At 41.5% G+C, this 16,082-nt stretch overlaps 1 protein-coding gene across 2 annotated transcripts in view; it reads right to left on the reverse strand.

Annotated features, from left to right (window-relative positions):
* Nucleotides 1-270: 270 nt before the first annotated feature.
* rbm25b (RNA binding motif protein 25b) overlaps nt 271-16,082 on the reverse strand; it is a 54,652-nt gene continuing 38,840 nt past the window's right edge. Inside the window, exons 14-18 of one of the 2 annotated variants that reach the window (XM_009295006.4) lie at nt 14,154-14,589; nt 9,475-9,767; nt 8,815-8,913; nt 2,730-2,777; nt 271-933 (exon numbers count right to left, since the gene is read on the reverse strand). In XM_009295006.4, coding sequence (XP_009293281.1) covers nt 841-933; nt 2,730-2,777; nt 8,815-8,913; nt 9,475-9,767; nt 14,154-14,589 — 969 coding nt within the window. In that variant the 3' untranslated portion in view covers nt 271-840. 2 annotated transcript variants of the gene reach the window in all.

A 16,082-nucleotide genomic window follows, 5' to 3' on the forward strand; every position in this document is an offset into this window, starting at 1 on the left:
AAACTGGATTATCGCATAAAAGACGAGCGAATAAAGCTGCGTTTCCATCCAACAAGTCAAAGAGAATAAACTCGTCACTTCCTGAAGAACTGGCGCCAAATTTCAGCTTTTCCTCAAGTAAATGTCACTCGTTACCACCCACCTCTGATCAGCCACACCCTCTCCTCAGGTTTCAGTTGAGTTAATGTCAAACATTGAATAATAAAAGCACATTTCAAAGAGCTTCACGGGATGTTGGACGTGCAGGCATGAATTAACCACACACGAAAATTAATTTTACTAAAAAAAAAAAAAAAGAAAGAATCACTTTTATTCAAAACACATCCACTGATAAGTACAAAAACAAAGACAATCGTTTTGATGTCAATCCGTTTTTCAGGCGAGGCCTTCTGAACAGCGTTGGGGTTCGATCAACTGGTTTAGTTTTTTAGCGAAACAACTGTGTGTGGGGGGGAAACTCTTTGGTTCGGATAGTGAGGGGGCGACCGAAACAAACAAAAACTAAAATCACAACCCAGATGTGATTGGCAATCAATACAGTAACGGTTTTACAAACAACGGGCAGCATGACGCGACTAAGAACGACTGAACAGGAAGGCCCTGAGAAAACGAACCTCTTCCTCTCAGTAGCTGCAAAATCAGAGTCTGCATGTTGTGTTTATTTTCGGGAGGCGTCTGGGATATGAGAAATCAAACCGCTCGATATTTACCAACTCCAAAGCTTTCGGAAATGCTGGAGTTCCCCACGTTGTTGTTGTTGTTGTTGTTTTGAAGACCGAGATGAGCCGTCCTGCCCAAACGGGAAGTAAAAATCAAAGTTCATCTGCGTTCGAGGCTCGCTCATTTCCCAAGTCCGATCTTCTTGGCTTCAGTTTCATAAATCAATAACCTCCACATTTTAACTATGAAGACCTCGGCCTCCTCATCCAGCACCTGAGGGAACATTATTAATTAAATGTGAATATTAATGCAATATATTGCAATCATGAGTGTGTGTGATATTGTGGCCACTTCAATAGGATATACAGTTGAAGACCATTAATGGTTAGTATTATTAATAATAATTAATATGTATTTATAATTATTATTAATAATTCTTTTCCTAAGAGATGTTAAACAGAGCAAGGACATTTCCCAGTATTTCCTATGATCTTTTTCTTTTTTTAGAAACTTTTTTTTTTAGAAACAGTTCTATAGAACTTTACGGTTTTAAAATTTTAAGTATTGTTGAATTTTCACACCGTTGTCATACAAACACAATCTAAACCGTTGTCTTGTCTGGCTGTACCCACATTTGCATATGAAATGGACATATGCAACTACAATTACACTCACCGGCCACTTTATTAGGTACACCTGTCCAACTGACTCATTTACGCAAATTTATAATCAGCCAATCAAATGGCAGCAACTCATTTAGGCATGTAGACATGGTCAAGACGATCTGCTGCAGGTCAAACCGAGCATCAGAATGGGGAAGAAAGGGGATTTAAGTGACTTTTGAATGGTTGTTGGTGCCAGGCGGGCTGGTCTGAGTATTTCAGAAACTGCTGATCTACTGGGATTTTCACGCACAACCATCTCTAGGGTTTACAGAGAATGGTCCAACAAAGAGGAAATATTTAGTGAGCGGCAGTTCTGTGGGCGCAAATGCCTTGTTGATGCCAGAGGTCAGAGGAGAATGGCCAACAGCTGATGGAAAGGCAACAGTAACTCAAATAAGCACTCGCTACAACCGAGGTCTGCAGAAGAGCATCTCTGAACACACCACATGTCCAACCTTGAGGCGGATGGGCTACAGCAGCAGAAGACCACACCGGGTGCCGCTCCTGTCAGCTAAGAACAGGAAACTGAGGCTACAATTCACACAGACTTACCAAAACTGGACAATAGAAGATTGGAGAAACGTTGCCTGCTCTGATGAGTCTCCATTTCTGCTGACACATTCGGATGCTCGGCTCAGAATTTGGCGCCAACAGCATGAAAGCATGGATCCATCCTGCCTTGTATCAACAGTTCAGGCTGCTGCTGGTGGTGGTGGTGGTGTAATGGTGTGGGGGATATTTTCTTGGCACACCTGAGTATTGTTGCTGACCATGTCCATCCCTTTATGACCACAGTGTACTCATCTTCTGTTGGCTACTTCCAGCAGGATAACACACCATGTCATAAAGCGTGAATCATCTCAGACTGGTTTCCTGAACATGACAATGAGTTCACTGTACTCAAATGGCCTCCACAGTCACCAGAGCTCAATCCAATAGAGCACCTTTGGGATGTGGTGGAACGGGAGATTTGCATCATGGATGTGCAGCCAACAAATGTGTGATGCTATCATGTCAATATGGAGCAAAATCTCTAAGGAATATTTCCAGTAGCTTGGTAAATCTATGACACGATTAGATTAAGGCAGTTCTGAAGGCAAAAGTGGGTCCAACTCGGAACTAGTAAGGTGTACCTAATAAAGTGGCCGGTGAGTGTATTTAGCTAATTATTATCTAGTCCAAGACAAACTATCATGTTTAAATAAAAATAAAAAATAAAAAAATTTCTTAACATCACTTGGGAAATATTTGAAATCATTTTGTCTCCAACTGTATATAAAAAAATAGGAAATAGGACAATGTGGGTCTCAAGACCAAATCCATTGATATGCACTGTGTTAGGTCATGTTGTGTTTTACATTACTGATCAGAAGCTTTAAAATGATGCAATGAAACCAAACTTACCATTGCAACGTCATCCAAGATGCCCTGTGGTGTGCTGTGGGCCATGACCTGAAAACAACAGAAATCATCAGTGGAAAAGTCTTCAGCAGAGTTACTGAGAGTTACAAATCAACCACAGGATTCAAAGCAGGGGTGCCCAAACTCAGTCTTAGAGGGCCGGTGTCCTGCAAACTCCAACCCCAATCAGACACACCCGGGCTAACTAATCGAGCTCTTAATCCCTGGTCACATTGCACTTTACTCTAATCTTTTTTTACTTTTCACTGTCCTGCTCCTATAAACACTGCATTACAAACACCTTGCACAAGTGGTAATTTGTTTTTTTATACGTTTTTGATCCAAGGATAAATACATGCATACATAAATATATTTAAAAATATATAAATATTAAACACTGTAAAGCAGGGGTCACCAAGCCTGGTCCTGGAGGGCCGGTGTCCCTGCAGGGTTTAGCTCCAACTTGCCTCAACACGCCTGCCTGGGTGTTTTAAGTATACCTAGTAAGACCTTGATTAGCTTGTTCAGGTGTGTTTGATTAGGGTTGGAGCGAAAATCTGCAGGACACCGGCCCTCCAGGAACAAGTTTGGTGACCCCTGCTTTAAAGTATTTAAGATGCCGTTGACTGTTAAATGCAGCATAACAGTCTTGTGGAAAGGGTCCACAATTGAGTAATGAGTAGGGCCAGACGGAATCTGTGGACATTTTGTGCGATTTCTGCGCAGATTTGTGGTAAACATCTGCAGATTTATGCGGAATGATTTTGGGAGTATCATAACTAACACCTAAGTATATGAAATAAAAGTAATACCTTTTTAGCTGTTACCTAATGTTCATAATGCAAATCCAATTAGATCCACTTTATTAGTAAAGAAAGCAAGTCTCTTTGGCTGCGTTTACACTGCACTGTTCAAGTGACTCAATTCCGATTCTGTTCTCCCATGTGGCACAGATCGAATATGGCGAATGTTTGTGTAAGCAGGAACAAATCACATGGATACTGATTTACTCAAATCAGATTCAGGCCTCGATCATATGTGGAAATGTATCCGATATGCATCAGATCTGTGTCCTCGTGTCTGCAGTGTAAGCAGGTAGATTGGATTTTCACCTGTCAATATGAGTCGCGCGCCATTAAAAACCACAGCGAATGACGTCAAGTCTGACACTTTCATTTCAGAACAGACTTCAGCAGAGTCACAAACCTTAAATCTCACACACAAGGGCTTGAACAGCATTATATTGTCATATAGCACAGGTATTTAAGCATGTTAATGCGAGCGAGAGAGCGCAATGTCCACCACGCAACCAATATAAACTAATATAAAACTAGTGCATAGCTACAACACGTGCATAAATCACGACATGGACATTAAATTAAGATGCCTAAAGGTTTATAAAGCCTATATATCTTAAGAGGATAGACAAATGAGAACCTTTCTGTCAAACTATAGTAAAACAGCTTGTCAAAAGCTGCAGATTACATACAGGATTAGAGCAAAGAGCACTCTTTAATTATCAGCTGTTAGTCAGCGCCCGCTCTATTTTTCCTGGTCATTGCGCATTTGCCATGTGCTGTGTAAATGCAGACGATCAAATACGAGTCACTTTTAAAAGATCTGCAGTGTAAATGCAGCCTTATATAATATATCTAATAAAAGACAAAAATATTACACAAGTAAATAAACAGAATCAATGATGGGCTAAACATCTGCGCGCGCAGATTCTGTGTGGGCCTAGTAATTAGCCAAAGTAAACAAAGGTAATCCTACATCTCCTGTGCAAAAAGCTTATGAAAAGCAGTGAAATCACAGAAAAATAGAACCAAACAAGCAGACGAAGAACAAACCTGTGTTTTGCTGCGTTCACACCAGACACGGAACGTGCGTCAAGCGTGAGTGATTTACATGTTAAGTCAATGCAAACGCGCGAATAGACATCCTGCAGATGTCGCGAATGACCCGATGTGGATTGAGCGTTTTGCGCGTTTGACGTGTTTAACGCGGGTTTCACACGAGTCTTGAGTTTGAAAATCTTCAGCGGACATTCGCGCCGCGTTAACCAATTAGGAGCTTGCTCTTGTGGGGGTGTGATTGTGACGTATCACCTGTTGTCGGTGTCCCGGGGGAAATCCTCCAGGCGAAACCGACAAAACGTTCATCAAACTGGGCACGGCACTAAATGTATCGACGCTGTTCTTCAGTCTTCATAAAACACATAAAACCTTGTTATTTTCGTCATAAAATCCATGTTAGCCATTTGGCAACGAAGCTAGAGTCACCGGGCAGGCAAAAGCCCCGCCCAATAAGCGAGTTCACGTCTGTTCTGAAGTGAATTTGACACGCTAATGAAGCGGGGTTTCACGCTTCACGCTTCATTTCAAATGTTCACGCGCCAATTTACGTGCAAATAGCGCGATTTATCCGCGCGCTCCAGGTCTGGCGTGAACACAGCATTATAACGTTGTTGTTTGTTCTGAGATGCTATGCTACTTGTCATTTCTTTGCAGTTTAGGTAAAATTTCCTAGCAGCTACTTAACGAAGCGAATCATACACCTTTTTCAATTTAGGCAGTTTATTACAGTGAAATTAATCTTGAACGGCATAAGAATGTCTTATATGTCTTTATGAAAAAGGAATAACAATGGTATAACTAGATAGTAAAGTTTGAGGACAAACTTTATGGTGGCTTGAAAAGCAGAATCTGAAAGTTTGAAGTGGTTTTAAAGTGTAAATAGCATGTTAGTATGATTTTAGCTTGAGGTAACATATTACTAGCATGAATTAGCATGTTAGTAGCATGATTCTTACATGAATTAGCATGTCGTTAGCATGATTCTAGCATGAATTAGCAAGTTACTAGCATGTTTCTAACATGAATTAGCATGTTGTTAGCGTGATTCTAGCATGAATTAGCATGTTACTAGCATGATTCTAGCATGAATTAGCATGCTACTTGGATAATTCTAGCATGAATTAGCATGTTAGTAGCATGATTCTTACATGAATTAGCATGTTAGCATGATTCTAGCATGAATTAGCATGTTACTAGCATGATTCTAGCATGAATTAGCATGTTGTTAGCATAAATCTAGCATAAATTAGCATGTTACTAGTATGATTCTAGCATGAATTAGCATGTTGTTAGCATAATTCTAGCATGAATTAGCATTTTACTAGGCGGTTGCTAGGGTGTTTTAAGTGGTTGCTAAGGTGGTGCCAGGCAGTTGCTAAGGTGGTCTGACTAGTTGCTAGGTGGTTGCTAAGGTGTTGCTAGACGGTTGCTAGGGTGTTTTGAGTGGTTGCTAGGTGGTTGCTAAGGTGGTGCTAGGCAGTTGCTAAGGTGTTCTGACTAGTTGCTTAGTGGTTACTAAGGTGTTGCAAGGTGGTCGCTAGGGTATTCTGAGTGGTTGCTAGGTTGTTGCTAAGGTGTTGCTAGGCGGTTGCTAGGGTGTTCTGAGTGGTTGCTAAGGTGTTGCTAGGTGGTTGCTAAGGTATCCTAAGTGGTTGCTTGGTGGTTGCTAAGGTGTTGCTAGGTGGTTGCTAAGGTGTTGCTAGACGGTTGCTAGGGTGTCCTAAGTGGTTGCTAGATGGTTGCTAAGGTCTTGCTAGGCGGTTGCTAGGGTGTTCTGAGTGGTTGCTAGGTGGTTGCTAAGGTGTTGCTAGGTGGTTGCAAAGGTGTCCTAAGTGGTTGCTAGGTGGTTGCTAAGGTGTTGCTAGGTGGATGCTAAGGTGTTGCTAGGCGGTTGCTAGGGTGTCCTAAGTGGTTGCTAGGTGGTTGCTAAGGTGTTGCTAGGCGGTTGCTAGGGTATTCTGAGTGGTTGCTAAGGCGTTGCTAGGTGGTTGCTTGGGTGTCCTGAGTGGTTGCTAGGTGGTTGCTAAGGTGTTGCTAGGTGGTTGCTAGGGTGTCCTGAGTGGTTGCTTGGTGGTTGCTAAGGCGTTGCTAAGCAGTTGCTAGGGTGTTCTGAGTGGTTGCTAGGTGGTTGCTAAGGTGTTGCTAGGTGGTTGCTAAGGTGTCCTAAGTGGTTGCTAGGTGGTTGCTAAGGTGTTGCTAGGTGGTTGCTAAGGTGTTGCTAGGCGGTTGCTAGGGTGTCCTAAGTGGTTCCTAGGTGGTTGCTAAGGTGTTGCTAGGCGGTTGCTAAGGTGTCCCAAGTGGTTGCTAGGTGGTTGCTAAGGTGTTGCTAGGTGGTTGCTAAGGTATTCTGAGTGGTTGCTAAGGCGTTGCTAGGCGGTTGCTAGGGTGTCCTTAGTGGTCGCTAGGCCCTTACTAAGGCATTACTAGGCCGTTGCTAGGCGGTTGCTAGGGTAGTTTGGGTGGTTGCTAGGCAGTTGCTAGGGTACCCTGGTTGGTTACTAGGCAAGCCTCACATACATGCTTGATAAAACATTTATACTTAGTAAGCATTTCTAGCAAGTTACAGTACTTGGCTAGTCAATATTAGCATGTAGCTAGTCACTGCTAGCATGTGTAGCATATAGGAAGTTCCGTATGCTAGCATGAGTCAAACGAGCCAATCTCCAAGTCTCTACGATGTTCTGATGCTGAGATATAGCTGTTGATGAATGGTTGCTAGGGTACTCTGTTTTGTTGCTATGGGCGAGGTTACAGAGTGAACTTGAATGTGGTTGGTTGTCTTAGTCAAATGAACCAACCCCCTTGTCTCTATGACACTGCTATGCAAAGATATGCATCTTGGCCTATTTTAATGAAAGTCTATGGAATCAATTTGGGGGCGTGGCTTGTGAGCTTTATTATCATATTGAGATGCTCATTGGTTGTCTGAGTCAGATGAGCCATCCCCCAAGTCAATAGGACACTGCTATGCAAAGATATGCATGTAGGCCAGTTATTAACATGAGTCTAGTATGAATTAGCATGTTACTAGCATGATTCTAGTTCAAATTAGCATGTCATTAGCATGTTTCCAGTATGAGTTAGCATGTCATTAGCATGATTAGCATATGAGTAGTATGTTGCTAGCATGATTGGCATGTCATTAGTATGTTAGATTTATAAGCATTTGATAGCACAGCTAATTACATTCTATAGGACAGTTGCTAGGGTGCAGTATGTGGTAGTTAGGGGTGTGGCTAGAAAGTTAAAAGGCCATCAGTGATTGGCTGCTGGCTAGACTGAGTTAAATGAGCTCAGCCATTAGTCTCTATGACAGTCTGATGCTGAGTTATGAGCTCACAAAGTTTGATCCCATGTTAAGTCAATGAGAGTCTTTTGTAATGGAAGTCTACGGGACAGTTGCTAGGGTGCAGTATGTGGTAGTTAGGGGTGTGGCTAGAAAGTTAAAAGCTCATCAGTTATTGGCAGTTTGGTAGTCTGAGTTAAATGAGCTCAGCCATTAGTCTGTATGACAGTCTGATGCAGAGTTATGAGCTCACAAAGTTTGATCCCATGTTAAGTCAATGAGAGTCTTTTGAATGGAAGTCTACGGGACAGTTGCTAGGGTGCCATAAGTGGTTGCTAGGGAGTGGCTAGTAAGTCTAAAGGCCATCAGTGATTGGCTACTGACTAGACTGAGTTGAATGAGGCCTGACTCTAGTCTGTAGGACAGTCTGATGCAGAGTTATGAGCTCACAAAGGTTGACTCAATGTTAAGTCAATGGCAGTCTTTTACAATGGAAGTCTATGGGACAGTTGCTAGGGTGCCAAAAGTGGTTGCTAGGGAGTGGCTAGTAAGTTTAAAGGTCATCAGTTATTGGCTGCTGGCTAGACTGAGTTAAATGAGCCCAGTTAGAAGTCTGTAGGACAGTCTGATGCAGAGTTATGAGGTGACAAAGTTTGACCCAATGTTAAGTCAATGGGAATTTTGGGAATTTTCCGGGTCGTTTTTCGGAAAACCGAAAGTCGGATCAGTCGGAAAAGATATAGCAACCCGAGTCAGACCAGTTTGAAGGTTTGACGAAAGTTTGAGGTATGAAGCTTGAAAGGGTTAGGAGAAGATAGACTTTAAAATTAGTCTCAGAAGAAAGAAGAAGAAGAAGCAGAATAATAATAAGTTTAAGTGAGATAACAGTATGTTGGCTTTTCAAGCCACCATAATTAATCACGTCTAATGAAGAAGCTTGACTTACCTTGGAGCAAACAAAGTCAACTAATGTGGCTTCTTCCTCACCGATGTACTCTACGATCTTCTTGTTGATCCACGGTCGAATGCGCTTCTCCATAAGAGCCTGTGAAGGATCACATATTCAAAAACACAAGTTATATTAAATAATCATCCCATTGAATTTTATTTTACTGTATTTTTGAGGATTGTGTTTTAATAGTTCCATTGAATTTTAGTAATGCAGAACTCATTTTAATTAGCTGATCAACTTAGTTTAATTGACCAACTTATCGTTAAAACAGGGAAAACGTGACATTCCTTAAAAAAATATAAAGGGAATCACTTTATTTTATCATCTTAAACTGATTTTATAGTTTACCAGCTACATAATGCAATTTTCAAGTTAAACCAAACTTTATCTTTGAGTTTCTGTGTAATGAAGACTATAAGACTATATCCTCCACACACACACACAAATGATATGGCCCTACCCCTTAACCCAACCCTAACACTAAACCTGTAGGGACATTTGAGTATAACATTTTTAAGTGTTTTGAATTAGAAAGACATGAGGTGTGACCCTGTAAACCACCTTAATAGAATACAACTAAGTCATATGCATGACATTATACATCTTTGTGTCCCTGTAAACCACATTTACCTGTCACCACACACACACACTCACCGTGTCGACGACGGACCAGTCGAGCGGGTAGTTGAAGAGCTCTGGTTTGGCAGTGGGGATTTTCTCGATCAGACTCTTGATGTGTTTGCGTTTCTCCTCAGTGTTCACACCTTTACCTCCGGCCACGGTTGCTCCGTCTACCGCTTTCTCCTCGTCCTCATAATCTAACGGCACCAGCTTCCTCTTCCTCGGCGCCTCGTCTACTTCATCGTCATCGAAGCGGTTGAAGACACTCTCCACCGGCAGCTTCTTCCGCTTGGCTACGCTGGGCTGCCCAGGACTGCCTGATGAACCTGATGAACCAAATATCACATAATAAACATCAATAAAGCCATGACTGGAGATTACTAGTTAGGGGTAAGTTGAGGGTAGGGCTGCACAATACTAAAACTGACATTGTGATATTTCCAAGAGCCAGGTTGGGGTTTTGGTCACGAGTGAGGGAAGGATGAAACGATCGATAGGAGGATTGGTGCAGCGGCAGCAGAATTGCATCAATGTACTGGTTCATTGTGGTAAAGAAGGAGCGGTGCCAAACGGCAAAGCTCTTGATTTACCTGTCAATCCTTGTTCCTAATCTCACCTATGGTCATGGGCTTTGGGTCATGAGTGAAAGGATAAGATCTCAGATACAAAAAGCCAAAATGAGTTTCCTTCGATGGGTGGCAGGGCGCACCCTTATGGATAGTGTGAGGAGCTCTGTCATCCGGGAGGAGCTCGGAGTAGGGCCGCTGCTCCTCCACATCGAGAGAAGTCAGCTGAGGTGGTTCAGGCATCTGTTTAGGATGCCTCCAGGACGCCTACCTAGGGAGGTGTTCCAAGCATGTCCCACTAGGAGGAGGCCTCAGGGAAGACCCAGGACACATGCCTGAAGGACTATGGCCCTCGGCTGGAAACGCCTCGGGATGCCCCACGGAGAAGCTGGAGGAAGTGTCTGAGTAGAGGGAAGTCTGGGGCTCTCTTCTAAGATTACTGCCCACGTGACCCGGCCCCGGATAAGTGGTAAAAAATTATAATTATTTAATTTTGCTGCGATAAATATGAATTTAATTATTTTTAAAGGGTCATAAAAACACCAAAACACATTTCTTAAGATGTTGACAGTCAGATATGTATCCTATGCTGCTATAAACATTATCAGGACACATATATTTCAATAAAAAGTGAAAAAGTTTTTTTTTTTCGTTATTTCAAGCAAATTCCTTCTTCCGGTTTAAAACTAATTTTAAAGCTGCATCTGAGGAAAGTATTTTTTATTCTCTCATTTTGAAAAAAGTATACAGTAAACATAAAACAGGCTAAACTGGGTCTGTGTAAGATGAGAAGCCTGCACAGGAACAACACTAAGGGCCTACTCACACTATGCCATCCGTACCGTGCCCAGGCCTGTTACCCGGATCGTTTGAGAAGTGTGAGTGCGCTGAATCGGGCTCAAGCACTGTTCACTTGGCCAGCCCTGGCCCAGTTGGAAGAGGCGGGCCTGAGTGCGGTTCACTTGGGCTTTGGCGCGGTACGCTTGTGTGTGAGTGCAAAACGCGCCAAAGCCCGAAACTGAAAGCGAGACGTGACTTTTAAGGGGCTGTTACATATGGATTTATTAATCATTCTTACTGTTCAGTGAACGCAAACTGCCGTAGTTTATTAAAGACGAGAACTCCTCACAGCTTGACAGCTGCACCTTCAGCAAACCTCCTCATTCCTGCAGCACGAGAGCTTTATGATTGTTTATGAGCGCCAAAAGTGGCGGATCTGTTCAGCGAAATATCTGACTGCGTGTCACCACATCCCTAAAGACTAAAGCGATACAACTAAAGAAATGTCCACTGTGCTGAGCGAGAGCGCTTCTCTACTGAACAGCGCAGCAGCGATGACCTAAGCGTGCCGAGGCCCGTTTGTGGTGTGAGTGCGGGCCGTCGTGGGAGACGGGAGGGGGGACGGGAGTACGGCCTGAGAGAAGGCTATGCTAATACGTAAAGCACTGATTATATATGTTAAATACTCATATGAAGCTATATATGTCAGAAGCTAGAGTGAGTAACACATTATCAAGTTAATGTACCATCATGACAATGTAAACAGTCCTTTTGCATAAGTGGCATCAATAAAGTGACCTCTCTGGAAAAGCTGTTGCTTATGTTGACATGAGCTAGTGGGCTGAGAGCCAAAAATAACAGAACCACCTGAGAAAAACTTATCCAAGGATGGTCAGGAGTTAAAATGAGACACCTAGGGATGTGTCAAATAATCTCTATAAAGATTGTGGAAAACAAGTCTTTAGGAATTGTCCAGGAGAGACTTCAGAATGCTCTGAGGTCTGCTCTGCACTTTCTCTGCTTTATTATGGAGAATAAAGTCTATTTTTATGGTATCCAAAAAGCACCAGTGTGATAGTGCCTCATTGATGAGAAGGTCGGCAACTACGACAAATATGAGAAGGTCTGTAAAAACGACACGTCCCGCCGATTAGATCCTTGTGTAAATTCCAGCATGGAGACTAGCTATCAGTACTGGCTGGTACACAATGACATCTTTAAGTTTTTAGCATGATTCAAGAGATAGACTTGGTTCAAACCAATCAGCGCGCTCGATTGTGAGTAATTAATATTCATTAATATGTATAATATGTAGACTGTTTTTACCTGTTACAGTGTTCAGAGGGCAGAGCGACGCCACATTGTGTTGCCAACTATAATTAAAACAAGTGGAAGAAAAAGATTTGTTTGTCGTCAGGTCGTCAGTGTAATGTTTTTGTAATGGTTTTGTTTTCATTTCCCCGCTATGAGAGCACAGCTGGACTTGCATGTGGATTTACAGTGCATGCAACATAAATGTTTGTATTAAGAAACATTTTTACCTGAGAGCTTTTCACATCTGGAAATGGTGAAATACAGATTTGCTGCTTGTCAACTATTAAAAAAAAAAAAAAGAAAAAAAAAAGAAAAAGAAAAGACGCGGTTCCAGTACGTGTTGGATGTCCTGTGCCTACGAATTTAGTAAGGCTGATCACACCAATGTTGTTTATTTATGTTTATTTAGATGGCAGTACTCTTTCAGTGTTTAAAGACAGACTTTAGTCAAAATGATTTACAGTAAGTTTACAGTATGTTAATATTCGATACCGGTGCTAAATCTATACTTTTAAAATGGTACCGGTGCCAAAACGGTGCCTGAACCGATACTTTTTAGCTACAAGATTAATCGACAAAAAAAAATTTATATAATTCATTATATATATCACTACCATTATAACTGAACAATATAAATATATATTTTTAATAAGTTTAAAGTAAACACCAATTAATATTTTATTCATTTGAATTGCATTAGCATATTTCTTTTGATCATTTGTTTATTAGCATAAATGCAAGATTTGCATTAGGCTATTAACATTACATTAGCAATGTAGCATTAGCATTCTTTCAAACCCTTGTCTCTTTCGTCACTCCACACTCCCAAACCAAAACAAAGCTGGAAACTTTCCAGACTTTTTAAAGGGCCATGAAACTGACGACGGTCAACACGACGGTCGACAAAAGTTTGCTTACAGTGTTCACGTGTTTCCACTCAGAGAGCAGCATTTACAGCGGATCTTTCAATATTGTAGTGATATTAACGTACTGTAAACTAAGTAACTTAGAAATCATTTTGACTAAGGTCTGTCTTTAAACACTGAAAGAGTACTGCTGACCATATCAACTATAACTTTGCCATCTGAATGAACAAAGAAAGGGCACTGATCGCACACACTTACCGAATCTGTAGACAGGATAATAACCACACACTGGAGCTGCGTCTTTTTTAAAGGAGACGAGCAGCAAATCCGGATCTCACTATTGATGAGAAATGCTCGAGTAAAAAATGTTCAGAAGTCTAGCAGCGTCTCATAGAGAAAATGAAAACAAAACCTTCACATTATGAAAGCAACTCTGGCGACCCATATCTCGAAACAATTCTTATTCTTTTCCCACAACTTTTGGAAACATGCATGTGTCGTCTCTCCGCCGGCTGAACACTGTTTCAGGTACAGTCTAAGAAAGCTAGCATGCATATTAATGAAGTTGCAGCGCATTTATAATAGAGCGCGCTGATTGGTTTGAACCAAGCCATACTCATGAATGAATGCAACACACTCAAAGATGTAATACGGGACTCCCAGGTACAGACGTCCAGTCCACACGCTGGAATACACGCTATGATCTCATAACCGTTACGCAACTTCAAAATTAGTTTCAAACCGGGAGTACGAATTTGCACGAAATAACGCAAAAACAACCAATTTTCACTTTTTAGTAAGATATATGTGTTCTATTAGTGTTTTTAGCAGTGTGGGAAACATATACGACTGTCAACAGCTTAAACACATGTGTTTTGGTGTTTCGTGACTCTTTAAACTAGAGATGTGAAAACACCCTACTGAGATTGGGGGGAGGGGGGTTGACTTATAACTCTCCTCACCACTGGCTTGCTTGGTTTGGGACTTGTGGAGCTGTGCATTGGTGGATTTGCTCTTCAGTGTTTGGACTTACAGCAGTGACATTTACATTAATACACTGAACTGAACTTCAACTTTGAAAACTAGACTGAAGCAGTTTTAATTTACTAGAAGATCTGCTTTGACACGATCTACATTGTAAAAGCGCTATAGAGATAAAGATAAGTTGAGGTGCAGTCAGACTCACCCAGTTTGAGGCTGAGGCCGATCTTGGGCCTGTTCTCTTCCGGAAGCAGCATCTCCTGTGGCGAGTTCTCATGTGGGATGATGATGCCGCAGGGTGACTCTTCTCTGGGAGTGTTCGGCGTGGCGTTTCCGCTGGCTGAAGACACCGAGGGTGCCGCTGTGATGGGCCTCATAGTGGGTTTGAGGCAAGGTTTGGGCTCCTCCTCGTCCTCGATCTCCTCTCCTTCCTCCACATCATCGTCAGACGGGATGTTAGCATGAACGTGAGTGTGAACATGAGCATGAACGTGAGTGTGTGTTTCTACAGGAGCCTTGCGTCGGTCTCTGTCTCGGCCTCGCTCGCGGTCTCGCTCTTCTCGTGAGGGTTTGTGCTCTCGCTCCTCCTCCGGCTCAGGCTTTACAGGTGGCTGCCGTAAACGCTCAGCCTCTTCCTCCATCTGATGAACACAAGCAGAACAAAATAGCTCAGTTAAGCCTTGTGTGCTGTTGGGGATGTTTACATCCACTCTGGGGTGATGTTTCATATAATATTTGATAATATCTTTTCTTCTGGAGAAAGTCTTATTTGCTTTATTTTGGCTAGAATAAAATGAATAATGTTTATAACCATTTTAAGGTCAATATTATTAGCCCCTTAAGCAATATTTGTTTTGGAGAGTCTACAGAATAGAGCTGCACAACTAATCAAAAAAAGATCGCGATCTCCATTCAACCCCCTAGACGATCTTAATCCAGCATTTCTACGATTCTGCCAATCATATTTTCAAGTTCAGGAGAGAAGAAAAGGCGGCTCCACGAGTCTTTTCATTGTTTCACACACGTAGCTCAGCAACATGGACACCTCCAAATGATGTTAAAAAAGTCACGTACTGCATTCATAAGGTGTAATTCACCGAAAAATGTCATTTTTGTCTTCATATAATGCTATATTCGCGGCCGCGAAATCACACGTGACGTGAGCTGCTGACTGTGCGCTCTACTTAATAGACGCGCACACGTCTACTTTAGTGAACAGAACCTGCTTATGCTGTGAGTAACAGATAATAAAGTTGTGAATAATATTCAGTTTGTGGCACAGAGTGATCGTTTGGGAGCCGCGCGCGAAGTATGAACAGCACTTGAAAATGAAACCGAAAGCGTGCACATCATTTAAATAATTATATCGCATTTCAGAGTTATGACTGCGACAAGCATTTGATATGTTTTTTCTTTCATAGCGAACCCACAGTTGTGCATGAAAATAAATGTTTACAGTGTCAGCATAACTAGTCTAGCCTATATATTGTTGATTTTACCAGTAAATTAAACAATAATGTTGTCAATGACAGATTGCAAGCATAGGCATATATCTCAAACATAATTCAACATCAGAGTTATTATAAGTAGAATACAATTATTTTTAGAAACTAGTTGACCTACATATAGTATTAATATTGTTGTTTTACCATGTTTGAAAAAAATAAATAAATAAAACAAAATCTCATATTAAGCTTTATTTTACATCTACAGAATCGTGAGAAAATCGTGATCTTTATTTTTTGCAAAAAAATCGTGATTCTTATTTTAGCCAACATCGTGCAGCTCTACTACAGAACAAACCACTTTTATTAATGACTTGCCTAATTACCTTAACTTTACCCTATATAACCTAGTTAAGTCTTTAAATGTCACTTTAAGCTGAATACTAGTGTCTTAAACAATATCTAGTGCAGGGCTATTCGACTAGTTTGTCATGGGGGCCGGAGAGATATGACTTGCAATATGAGTGATGACACAACAGCATAAGAGTCCATATGCTGTATATTTTTGCTCCTTAAGACACCCATGTTGGCTTTTTCTACATTAAAATGTTAATATATTGTATTTTGAAACTACATAATATTACTGCATTGTACAATAGACTTTTATTACAAACATTCAAATGTTGTAC

Source organism: Danio rerio, chromosome 20, assembly GCF_049306965.1.
Source record: "Danio rerio strain Tuebingen ecotype United States chromosome 20, GRCz12tu, whole genome shotgun sequence".
Taxonomy (NCBI): Eukaryota; Metazoa; Chordata; class Actinopteri; order Cypriniformes; family Danionidae; genus Danio; species Danio rerio.